General features: G+C 46.8%; 2 protein-coding genes across 6 annotated transcripts; one reads left to right on the plus strand and one right to left on the minus strand.

Annotated features, from left to right (window-relative positions):
• Window positions 1-247: 247 nt before the first annotated feature.
• On the plus strand, window positions 248-2,018 carry LOC123167602 (cysteine-rich and transmembrane domain-containing protein WIH2). Its single transcript, XM_044585441.1, has 3 exons — window positions 248-645; window positions 732-987; window positions 1,787-2,018. The coding sequence occupies exons 1-3, from the start codon at window positions 594-596 to the stop codon at window positions 1,830-1,832; spliced, it is 354 nt and encodes a 117-aa protein (XP_044441376.1). The 5' UTR covers window positions 248-593; the 3' UTR covers window positions 1,833-2,018.
• A 53-nt stretch (window positions 2,019-2,071) lies between these two features.
• Window positions 2,072-7,641, minus strand: LOC123167601 (uncharacterized). 5 transcript variants are annotated; one of them, XM_044585440.1, is made up of 5 exons: window positions 7,317-7,641; window positions 7,034-7,212; window positions 3,525-4,907; window positions 3,249-3,422; window positions 2,072-2,653 (listed from the first exon to the last, which is right to left on the minus strand). In XM_044585440.1, the coding sequence occupies exons 3-5, from the start codon at window positions 4,693-4,695 to the stop codon at window positions 2,337-2,339; spliced, it is 1,662 nt and encodes a 553-aa protein (XP_044441375.1). In that variant the 5' UTR covers window positions 4,696-4,907; window positions 7,034-7,212; window positions 7,317-7,641; the 3' UTR covers window positions 2,072-2,336. The 5 variants fall into 5 exon arrangements, with proteins under 5 accessions (XP_044441375.1, XP_044441370.1, XP_044441371.1 ...); XM_044585435.1 differs by having other exon boundaries at window positions 3,249-4,907; XM_044585436.1 differs by having other exon boundaries at window positions 3,249-4,907; window positions 7,034-7,245.
• Between the last annotated feature and the right edge of the window lie 2,971 nt (window positions 7,642-10,612).

The raw sequence follows: 10,612 nt of genomic DNA on the forward strand, positions 1-10,612 counted from the left end.
AGGAGTGATTTTTCTTTCCTTGGATTACATGTATGTAGATATTATACGGAATGCCTGCATGATAATAACATGTACTCCCTCTACTAAAAAAATATAAGGAGTGTTTCGATCACTATCTATACGCTTTTACATTTTATTGCGTAGGGAGTATTTTTCTTTTGCATTTCGTTGCATTTACAGATTACTACTTACTCCCTCCGTTCCAAAATAAATGACTCAATTTTGTATTAATTTTATACTCGTAAATTGTTGGCACTCATCATACGCTCCACGTACTCCACCGGCCACCAGGGCTCGCTCTGCCCAAACTATCCCGCCGCCGCCGGCGCGGCAAGGCACGCGAGTGCGGTACAACCACCCTGCTGGTGCGGCCCCGTTACGTCCAACACCTCCAACTCAAAAGGCCCCCACTTTGCCGTCTCTTTCACCTAACAATAATATCTGCCTACCTGTCTTGCACACCATACAGGTCCAAGCCCGCCCGCCCGCCCATAGAGCTCGCCGCCTCCCTCCCTGTCTCCTTCCCCGCCTCTCTCTCGTCGTCGTCCCCCGCAGCGCCGGCCGAAGCAAAGCACGGGGACTTAACCGCCGCCATGAGCTACTACGGCCAGCAGCAGCCGCCCGTCGGCGCGCCTCCACCGCAAGGTCCGCCCCGTTCGCCTCAAGTCAAGATCCATCCCCTCAATTTCCTCATTTCACATCTTGTGTACGATCCTGTTGTTTTTGCTCAGGGTATCCAGGAAAAGAGGAGTACCCGCCGGCAGGCTACCCTCCGGCCGGGTACCCACCGCCGGGGCAGGGACAAGGCTACCCTCCCCAGGGATACCCGCCGCAGCAGGGGGGTTATCCGCCGCAGCAGGGGTATCCGCCACAGCAGGGAGGGTACCCGCCGCAGCAAGGGTACCCGCAGCAGGGGTACCCGCCTCAGTACGCGCAGCAGCCGCCGCGGCAGCAGCAGAGCAGTGGCCCGTCCTTCATGGAGGGATGGTAAGACAAGACTGAGCCCGCCTCCTTCCTTCCTTCTCTCAGTTTCCCAAGTCGTCCTTCGTCTCGGTTCTAGCATCGCGTTAGATAGATCTCTCAACTGAAGCCAGATTGAGCTCGCCGTCGCCGGTCGCCGGTGGGTCGTCGGGGTCGGAGTGGACGTTGGCGGGTCGGCGTTTTGTGTGGCCGGGAGTGGGTTGGGTTCGTTGGGTGGGTGACGTCGGCCCCGCATCCCTCCACTCGTGACTTGTCGTTCCTGCCGTTCTCATGTGTCTGTCACTAGGAGGTAGCCTCAGCTGTCAAAAAAAAAAGAATAAAGAAAAAAAGGGAGTGGTTGCCTCAGCGAACCTCGTAGCTGTCTGTCACGCGGTCTTCTGGTGCGGTAAGATATTTGTGATTTGTGAACAATATAAATTAGATATACTTTTTTTTTGAAACTATAAGTTAGATATACTAGTAGTACATGTATTGAAATGACACCAGCTGAAGGTCGATATTTTCTGAAAACTTTTCATATTTCCAGAGCAATTCATCCAAAACTTAGTTTTTTTTTGCGGGGTTATCCAAAACTTAGTTACTCTAGAATTCAGAGCATGGCTGGACGTGTTGTATTTCATTCTTCTCTTGTTCCGAGCATACAACGATGTAAGACATTTTTTGGCACTACACCGGAGTCAAAAAACGCCTTACATTATAGGACGGAGGGAGTACTATACATGGAACTTGTAGAAAATACGAGTATTATGTGTAACGACACCAGCTTGCTAACATACATTTTTGCTTTCCCTTTGTGTTTTGACAGCCTGGCCGCCCTTTGTTGCTGCTGTCTGTTGGATGCTTGCTTCTAAGTTGATTTCTAAGCGGCAGGGAACAGACTTGGTGCAGCTGCTATGTGTTCCATATTGGAAATTGGGATTGGCTTGTTGATTAATAGTAGTACTTCGTAGAGGAGATTACAAGAACTCCTTACCGTCATGTTTGTATGTTCAGATGATTGGTGTACCTTTTCGCATAAAAAAAGATGTTTGTTGTAATGCCTAGTGAACATGAAAAACCAAACTGAAAGCTCAAGCCAATCCACAATACCTTGAAAGAAAAGACTAATCCACAACCATACTTATAAAAACTTGAAATACAGCAGGGTTTCAACACAACATAACAAACTTGGTAACCCAGCAGGAGTTCAAGAAATTAAAAACTTGGAGATTCGTCAGAGACGACGATAGTACCAGTACGACATTGCCACTCAGACAGATTACTTCTGCACACCATTGCAGCAGCACACACAGATAGCAAAGAAAACTGAGGAGGCGATAAAGCATCGCTCCAGGCACAACTGAAGGCCGTCTCACTTAGTGGCGACCGGCGGCCTGTTTCTGCGGTCTGATCCAGTCCTGCAGCACCAAGGTGACCCTGTCGTGCTGCTTCACGGAGGAGCCGTGCAGGAGTGGGGAGGCGCGGGCGAGGACGCTGTTGTAGTGGACGTACTCCTTCTGCCGGAACCTCTCCTGTTCGGGCAGCGTCATCTTGTCCCACTCGGCGTGCAGCTTCTCCGACAGGCTCCAGTCGATGTTGTACCTGGTGGCGCCGAAGCACGTCTGGCTCAGGACACGCCTCGCAAGGGTCCGCAGGTCGGGCACGCAAGCCCCGTGCTTCGACCACCATTTAACTGTGATTTCAAGTCATAAACGTGGTAAGAAGGTACTTGTAAGTCAGTCATGTAGTATGATATGAACGAATGAATGAAATGGTGATGATCTCAGTGGGTGTAAGCAGGCCATATACTCCAGTTTGCAACTTGCAACATACAGTACTAACTAAACAACTATGTTGACAAGCTTAAGCTGATGCAGAGAAGTTGATCATTCTACACATTCATCTGTAATTCTTTTAGCTTCTCTGCTATTTATTTAAACAGCTATGTTGACAAGTTAGGCCAATGCAGAGAAGTTGATCATTCCACACATTCATCTGTAAACCTTTTAGCTTCTCTGCTATTATTTAAACAACTATGTTGACAAGTTACGCTAATGCAGAGAAGTTGATCATTCTACACATTCTGACTTTGAATTGAATAGAGAAGTGCATCATGACATGATATATTTGTGCCACATTCACATACTAACTAAATATGTTGGCGCACTGACACTATTCCAACTCGCTCTAAAGATTGAAAAAATCCAGTACATATGACACAGAAAGGCACTACCGTTAGTGGCTTGTTAAGGAGTGGGCATTTTGTAAGAGATTAGGGTGTAGATTACCTTGTGGTAATTCCATTATTTGCTGCTTTGCTGGATCTGTATCGAAATAGCCCAATTTCTTTTCATACACTTCCAATTGTGCTAACGCTTTTATGGGATTGTAATGAGCCTTGCCCAGTTGGATTATACAGGCCGCGATGCCACTGCTGATCACAGTATAAGGGTGGAATCCAGCTGCGTAAAAGATCCTTGGGTTTAGCATCGGACCAGCAGCATGGAGAGGGTTATGCAAGTAACCATCCCATATCTTGTCAATTATACGCAAATAAAACTCACTTTCATCTCCAATATTGACACATATCTCTTCTTTTGCACCATGCATGGCTTCATACAAGATACCCATCGGACAGATATCAGATTCCAGTTTATACAACACTCTGACAAGTGGGCTTGTAACCTTCACGACTTTGGCAGCAGCATGCCAAAATGTATCGTCTGTCTTTACTATGCTCTGGATACGCTCGAACAGATCACGACAAGCCCAACCCGAGGGAACCCATTCAGGCGAGCTGAACATCTGCACCAGACCTACTCTTGCAGAAACTAACCTCTCTAATGTGATGAACACTGCCACAAATTTCAGATAAGAACTGCTCAAAATCTCCTCCTGAACATATCGTTTCAATTTCATTGGCAGTGCATGGCCATATAAAAACCTTGTAATTTCCCTTGCCTTCATTAGGACTTCACTGACATGCTCGAGCGCTGCTATTTTCTCAAGCAGAAGGTTGATGCAATGGTCAGCACATAGCACGAAGAAAAAACTGTCATATTTATTTAGCACATACTCCCGTGCCATCTGCATATGGGGTGACACGTCATTCATGACAATCTGAACAATGTTATGGGCACCAACATCTTCAACCACGCAAGAAAGCATTGATTCTAGCTCATCGAAGTCCTCAGTGATTTCAGAGACATCAATGGATCTGAGGAACTGCGTACCTTTGCTGCACTGCACCAGGACACTTACGAAGCTTTTGTCACACTTGCTCTTCCAACTATCCACAATTACAGTGCAGCCACTTGTTTGCCACTCTTGCTTGAGTTCCTTTGCGCGGTTCTCAGTTTCTCTTAGTTGCTCCTGCAGAACAGCTTCGTACGTAGGCATTACAGCCCCAGGCCCTTGGGGAAACACAACCATCTCCCTCAAAGATGATGAATGGAGAACACCAGGCTCAGGTCCAGCTTCAGAGAAGAACTTGCCTATTAATTTTGCTGACGGAGAATCGAAGTAATCACTTACCTCAACCTTGGGTTTCAGTTGACAAGAATTATATGCGATTTCCTTGGCCTGCCTCAAATCCGGTAGATAATGAAGAAAGCAGCGGTTATTGGACACAGTTGGTTGTAGCTGTGGTTGCTGGACTTGAGCAGATGGAAGGGCTGGGCTTGTGTGAGGAACCTCATCATGTTCATGCTTCCGTTTCTTCATTTTTCTGAGCATCCAAGCTTTCTCTTCTTGCGATCCACAAGTGAACTCCTTAAGCTTGTGCTGACATTGCCCCTGATGCCTGCTAAATGGTGCTCTTGGCGGTTGTAACTCGAAACCACCTTACCACAGTAATTGCAGCTCAGTCTGCAGCCTTCCTGATCAATGGTTTTGCCATGCCTTTCTTTTCCACGGTTACTTGTCTGAGGATATTGTACAGAAACCACCTGAAGAAAAGCAATGAGAGATACTTCAGTAATGCAAAAATTAAAATGTCAAATTCCTAAAACATGAGTGCAACATTCCACCAATGATTAGATTTCATCTCCTTCCTCTTAATGACAGCACATGATGTACTGCTACTGATGAATTTACCACATGTGAACAGAGAAGACTGTGATCCAACTAAACACTGTACCTTAGAAGTTTAAACACAGTATCACTGGATGAAACGGTTTGTTCATAGTATATTTACCAGCAGACTGGAGGCATGAGCTTGTTCACAAATTACAAGTTCATTATCACCAGGGCAACAAATCTTTGGGCACCGATGCGATGAATTAACAGTAACTCTAACGGGGCAGTCAACGATTGGCCATTTTCACCATGGTACACTCCAGAAACATGTAACTTCAATTAGATTAGACAGTTGCTCCTCACAAACATTCTAAAATTTGATGTTTACAATCCTGAAGGATTCAAATGAACCATACGAAATAGGCCGATGTAAATAAAAGGTTAACTATTTCGGTACTATCACACAGGACAATTGGAGTAATATGTAGTTTTTCACAGATTAGTGATGTGGTATAAGCATAAGACTGCACTATGATCTTACAAAGCCAGTAACATACCCCCTCTCAGCCCTCTGAGACCCTCCTCTCCCCCGCCGCTTGATCTCCCTCCTCCGGTCAATTCCTCCACAACAAAGAGCAGATCCGGAACCCTCTCGCCACCCTCTCTCCACCCATCCCGAAGTCCAGCGGCGCCGTCACCAGGGTCGGAGCCGCCGTCCACCTCCACGCCTGACTTCATCCCAGCTCGCTCGCTCCCGTGCGGCCCCGTCGGCCGGCGGCACGGGCGGCGGACGGGCCCTGAACTGTCTCGGCGGCGCTTGTTCTCGGGGCTCGACGGGGGCCTCGTGATCCCGTGCGGCCCGCGTTGGCGTTGGTTCTGCAGCTGGTGGTGGCGTGGCTGCACTTGACCTCGTGGAAGGTTGTGTGGCGGCGTGTGACCGTGGAGTCTCTGTGTGAACCGCTCAGCGGCTGTGATAATTTCGCCCCGTTTCTTTTAATAAATGCGCAATCTGATTTTCGCTCGGTGTTTTCTAATTAACCGAAAAACTAATCTTCTTAATGAATGCAGGAATCTCGTCATTCGAAAAAACAATATCCCTCTGAAACAAATGGCGTCCAGTGACTCTTCTTTCTGATACTAAAAAAATATAGTTTTAGAGATTCATTCGAATCGGCTTAAAACCCTTTCAAAATCTAACATTACGCTGCCCAATTCCCAAAAAGCAGACAAAACCTAAAATGAAGAAAGGGGAATTCTTCCTGGGCATGCTCCAATGCAGCGGCGGAGACAGGCCCCAGGCAGCCCGGGCGGCTGCCTGGGGCGTGAGACCATTTTCCTTCGTTAACTGTAGCGAACAGTGTAGTTACAGTGTGTATACAGTCTACAGTGCTTGAAAACTGTCTGGGACGGCCTGGGTCCTTGCCCTAGCCTGGCGCCACCACTGCTCCAATGCACGCCTTCTGTGCAGAAGAAAGCCGCAAATGACTTTGACTGTTTGCCATTTCTAGACATCAACGAGACGTCGGGTTTTAATTGAGGAAAGGACATTCACTGATGGATGGGTGGATGAACAAATCTTGTTGGAGAACAAATTTCATTCTTTTTACCATGGTATGCTTTTAATAGTTAGATCAACAATTATTTCCGAAATCACGGTCACCAAAAGAGGCAACACAAACTTTGGTGGATTATTGGGGCAAACCTCAGTGAACCGAGCATGGTTAGAAAGAGAATCCAACGGGGGTGGATGTGTACTAAAGAGACATTGGAAAACAAAGATAGGCTGGAAAAAAATGTAAAACCCAAGTGAGATGGGTGTTGTGTTGGATACATGTTCCCTTGATTGGTTACTTCAAAGAACTTTATCAGCATAAACACACAATTCCAAAGAACACCTTGGGATAATACTAGTTCTTAATGTTGCACTTGAACAATGAGATTACAAAAAAAAAGCTTGAGAAACATGCATTTAGATCTAATATACTCCCTAGAAAACACAGAAATGGTATCAACAAAAACCTTTTATGCTCCTAGTGAATAAATTGCTTTCCCTTACCTTTGACTTTAGATCTGGTCTTCTCCGTTCCAAGATGTAAATGATGGCCTAAAAGTGGGGCAAAGATTGTTGTGCGCTGGAAAAAGGTGAATGGTCCGGCGCGTCCGCGCCTTGCTATAATCCTAGTTGAATATCTTAACGCACTTACTGCACTTGAACAATGAGATTTCCATGGAAGCCTGGGAAATATGCATTTAGTTCTAATATGCTCCCTAGAAAAGAACAAAAAATGGTATGAACAAAATCCTTTATGCTCCTAGAGAATACATTGTTTTTTTCTTACCTTTGACTTTGGATCTCGTCGTCTTCGTCCAAGATGTAAAAGGAGGATGGCCTGGGCAGCGACTGTGGTGCGTCGGGAAAGGGCGGATGGTGCAGTGCGTCAGTGCCTTGGAATACCACAATCTCACCTAACAGGAAAACATAGAGAGTGGAAGTGGTGGCGGTGGATGGAGGAGAAGATAGTTAGATCTGGACAATGTTCATGGTTGTCGGTGGAGGAGAAGATAGTTAGGTCTAAGGAGTGGTGGTGGCGGCGGCGGGTGGAGGAGAAGATGGTTAGATCTAGACAATATTGATGGTTGTAGGTGGAGGAGAAGATAGGTGGATCTAGATAATGTTGATGGTTGTGTCGTGTGGGGGGGGAGGTGGCTTTATAACCGCATGGTTTGGGACTAGGGGTGCGACCGCGATCCGCGTGATGCGGGGTGCGGGCCGTCAGATTGGAGATGGGTGGCCAAGAATGGGGTTAAGGGGGTGGCGCGGATAGGTGACGTGGCGGGGGAGGCGTGTTTCTTTTCTAAGGGTGAGGCAGGGTGCTATGATGCGAGGAAGGTGTGCGTCTCGGGTAGGTGGATGCCAGTTGGGACCGGGTGTTTTTTTGGATGGATTGCTTTTGCGCGCGGTGTTGCTCGCTGCCGCAAATTTTGGATGGTTATCTGGTCGATCGGCCCATGAGGTGTGTGGTCGTGACGAGACTTGTGTGAAGGCGTAAACTCAGATTATTGCTAGACAATTTGGAAAGCGTATTTCTATGTTTTCCAGGATCATGATACGAGGCATGCTTCTTTCAGGTATTGTATAACACGCCTTAACAAAAAAAGTACTCCCTTTGTTCAACTATTATTTTGTTGTTTCTCAGCAGCGGTCGTCACGCCACACAACACCTCGACTTGCCCCCCACGGTCTCGGAGCGTTAGCGACATAGCCGCCGACGTTTGATGGTAATGACGCCCCTCCTCTCGTTGTGTTGTGTTTCGTGGTCGCTTCTGCACTCTAGCTTTTTCTTTCTGATCAATGTGGCGCTCAGTGGTGGCAGAGAGGAGGGACGAGGCGGCAATGGCGAGGAAGGAACTGGGGTTTGGGGGGCGAGATGGAAAGGACTTTGTCTGTTTGCCATTTCTGGAGATAGACGAGACCAAGGGTTTTAATAGTTGGAAGGACATCCAATAGAAACTTTGGTGGATTATCGGGCAATTCTCGACGAACCAAGGATGGTTCGAAAGAAAATCCGACGGGGGTGGATGTGTATTAGAGAGACATTGGAAGGGAAAAATATATAGGTTGAAAACAAATTTAAATCTCGAGTGAGGTGGTCGTTGTGTTGGATACATTTGCCCTTGATTAGCTACTCCATACAACTTCATCAACATAGACACACAATTCTAAAGGCCAACTTGGCAGAATCCTAGTTGAATATCTTAACGCTCTTACTGCACTTGAACAATGAGATTTTGACAAGAAGTCTGGGAAACATGCATCTAGTTATAATATAATCATTAGAAAAAAATGGTATCAACAAAAATCGCTTTCATGCACCTAGTGAATAAATTGCTTTTCCTTGTTATATGAGAGAGGGGAATTTTTTTCTATTAAACTTCACATTCATGCTTACAAATTTGTGGTGAATTTAAACTTTCATTCAAATCACTGAGTCAATTTGCTATAAAATTTGACATGACCTTTGCACTTATTTAGAGTTTTATTTCATTCTCAAATTAGAAATATTATGAAGGACTTAGAAGTTAATAGTACAATTCAATATGAATTGGAAATTTATTTATAAATAATAAACAACTGAATAAGGGAAAATCAAACTTTATTGATAATTGGGAAATAATACAAAGTTATGTTGCAAAAAAAATAAAGGAAACTTTATTAAAAAGTACCATTACAAATTCTTACAAAAAGAATGAACTATAGTAAATCTATCTATTTTCTATCCTATATAAATCTTGTAGATCTTCTTCATTTCCAAAACCTACAAAAGAAGCACCAAAGGAAAAAAGAAATTATTATTGTTAAAAGCGCCCCCTCCTTCATGGAGGGATAGTAAGACTAAGCACACCTCCTCCCTCTTCTCAGTTTCCCAAGTCGTCCTTCGTCTCGGTTCTAGTATCGCGTTAGATCTCTAAACTGAAGCCAGATTGAGCTCGTCATCGCCGGTGGGTCGTCAGTGTCGGACTGGACGTTGGGGGGGCCGATGTTTTGTGTGGTTGGGAGGAAGGGAGTGCGTTGGGTTCGTTGGTGGGTGACGTCGGCCCCGCATCCCTCACCTTGTGAATCGTCGTTGCTGCCGTTCTGATGTGTCTGTCACTAGGGGCGTGTTTGGTTGCAGTTTGCTACAGTAGCTGCATTGCATGTCCATCTCCAGCCAGCCTGGTTCTTCATATGCAACCTCATATGCAGCAGATGCAACCTGTTTGGTTGCCTGCATCGCATGAAGGGGCTGTTGGGAAACGTAGCATGCAATTTCAAAAAAATTCCTACGATCACGCAAGATCTATCTAGGAGATGCATAGCAACGAGACGGGGAGAGTGGTCCACGTACCCTCGTAGACCGAAAGCGGAAGCGTTATGTCAACGCGGTTGATGTAGTCGAACGTCTTCACGATCCAACCGATCCAAGTACCGAACGTACGGCACTTCCGTGTTCAGCACACGTTTAGCTCAATGACATCCCTCGAACTCTTGATCCAGCAGAGGGTCGAGGGAGAGTTTCGTCAGCACGACGGTGTGGCGACGGTGATGGTGATGTGATTCGCGCAGGGCTTCGCCTAAGCACTATGACGCTATGACCGGAGGAGTAAACTGTGGAGGGGGGCACCGCACACGGCTAAGAGAAATCTTGGTGTGCCTTTGGGGTGCCCCCGCCCCCGTATATAAAGGAGGGGAGGAGGAGGTGGCCGGCCCAAGGGGCGCGCGCCAAGGGGGGAGTCCTACTTGGACTCCCAGTCCAAGTAGGATTCGGCTCCCCCTTCCTTCCAACGGAGAGGGGAAAGGGGAAAGGGGGGAGAGGGAGAAGGAAAGGGGGGCCGCGCCCCCACCCATTGTCCAATTCGAATTGGGCTTGGGGGGGGCGCCACCTCCTGTGGCAGCCTCCCTCTCTCCACTATGGCCCAATAGGCCCATTAACTTTCCCGGGGGGGGGGGGTTACGATAGCCTCCCGGTACTCCGATAAATCCCCGAACCTTATCGGAACCATCCTGGTGTCCGTATATAACCTTACAATATATCAATCTTTAAGTCTCGACCATTTCGAGACTCCTCGTCATGTCCATTATCTCATCCGGGACTCC

The sequence above is a fragment of the Triticum aestivum genome, chromosome 7D (genome assembly GCF_018294505.1).
Source record: "Triticum aestivum cultivar Chinese Spring chromosome 7D, IWGSC CS RefSeq v2.1, whole genome shotgun sequence".
In the NCBI taxonomy this organism is placed as follows: Eukaryota; Viridiplantae; Streptophyta; class Magnoliopsida; order Poales; family Poaceae; genus Triticum; species Triticum aestivum.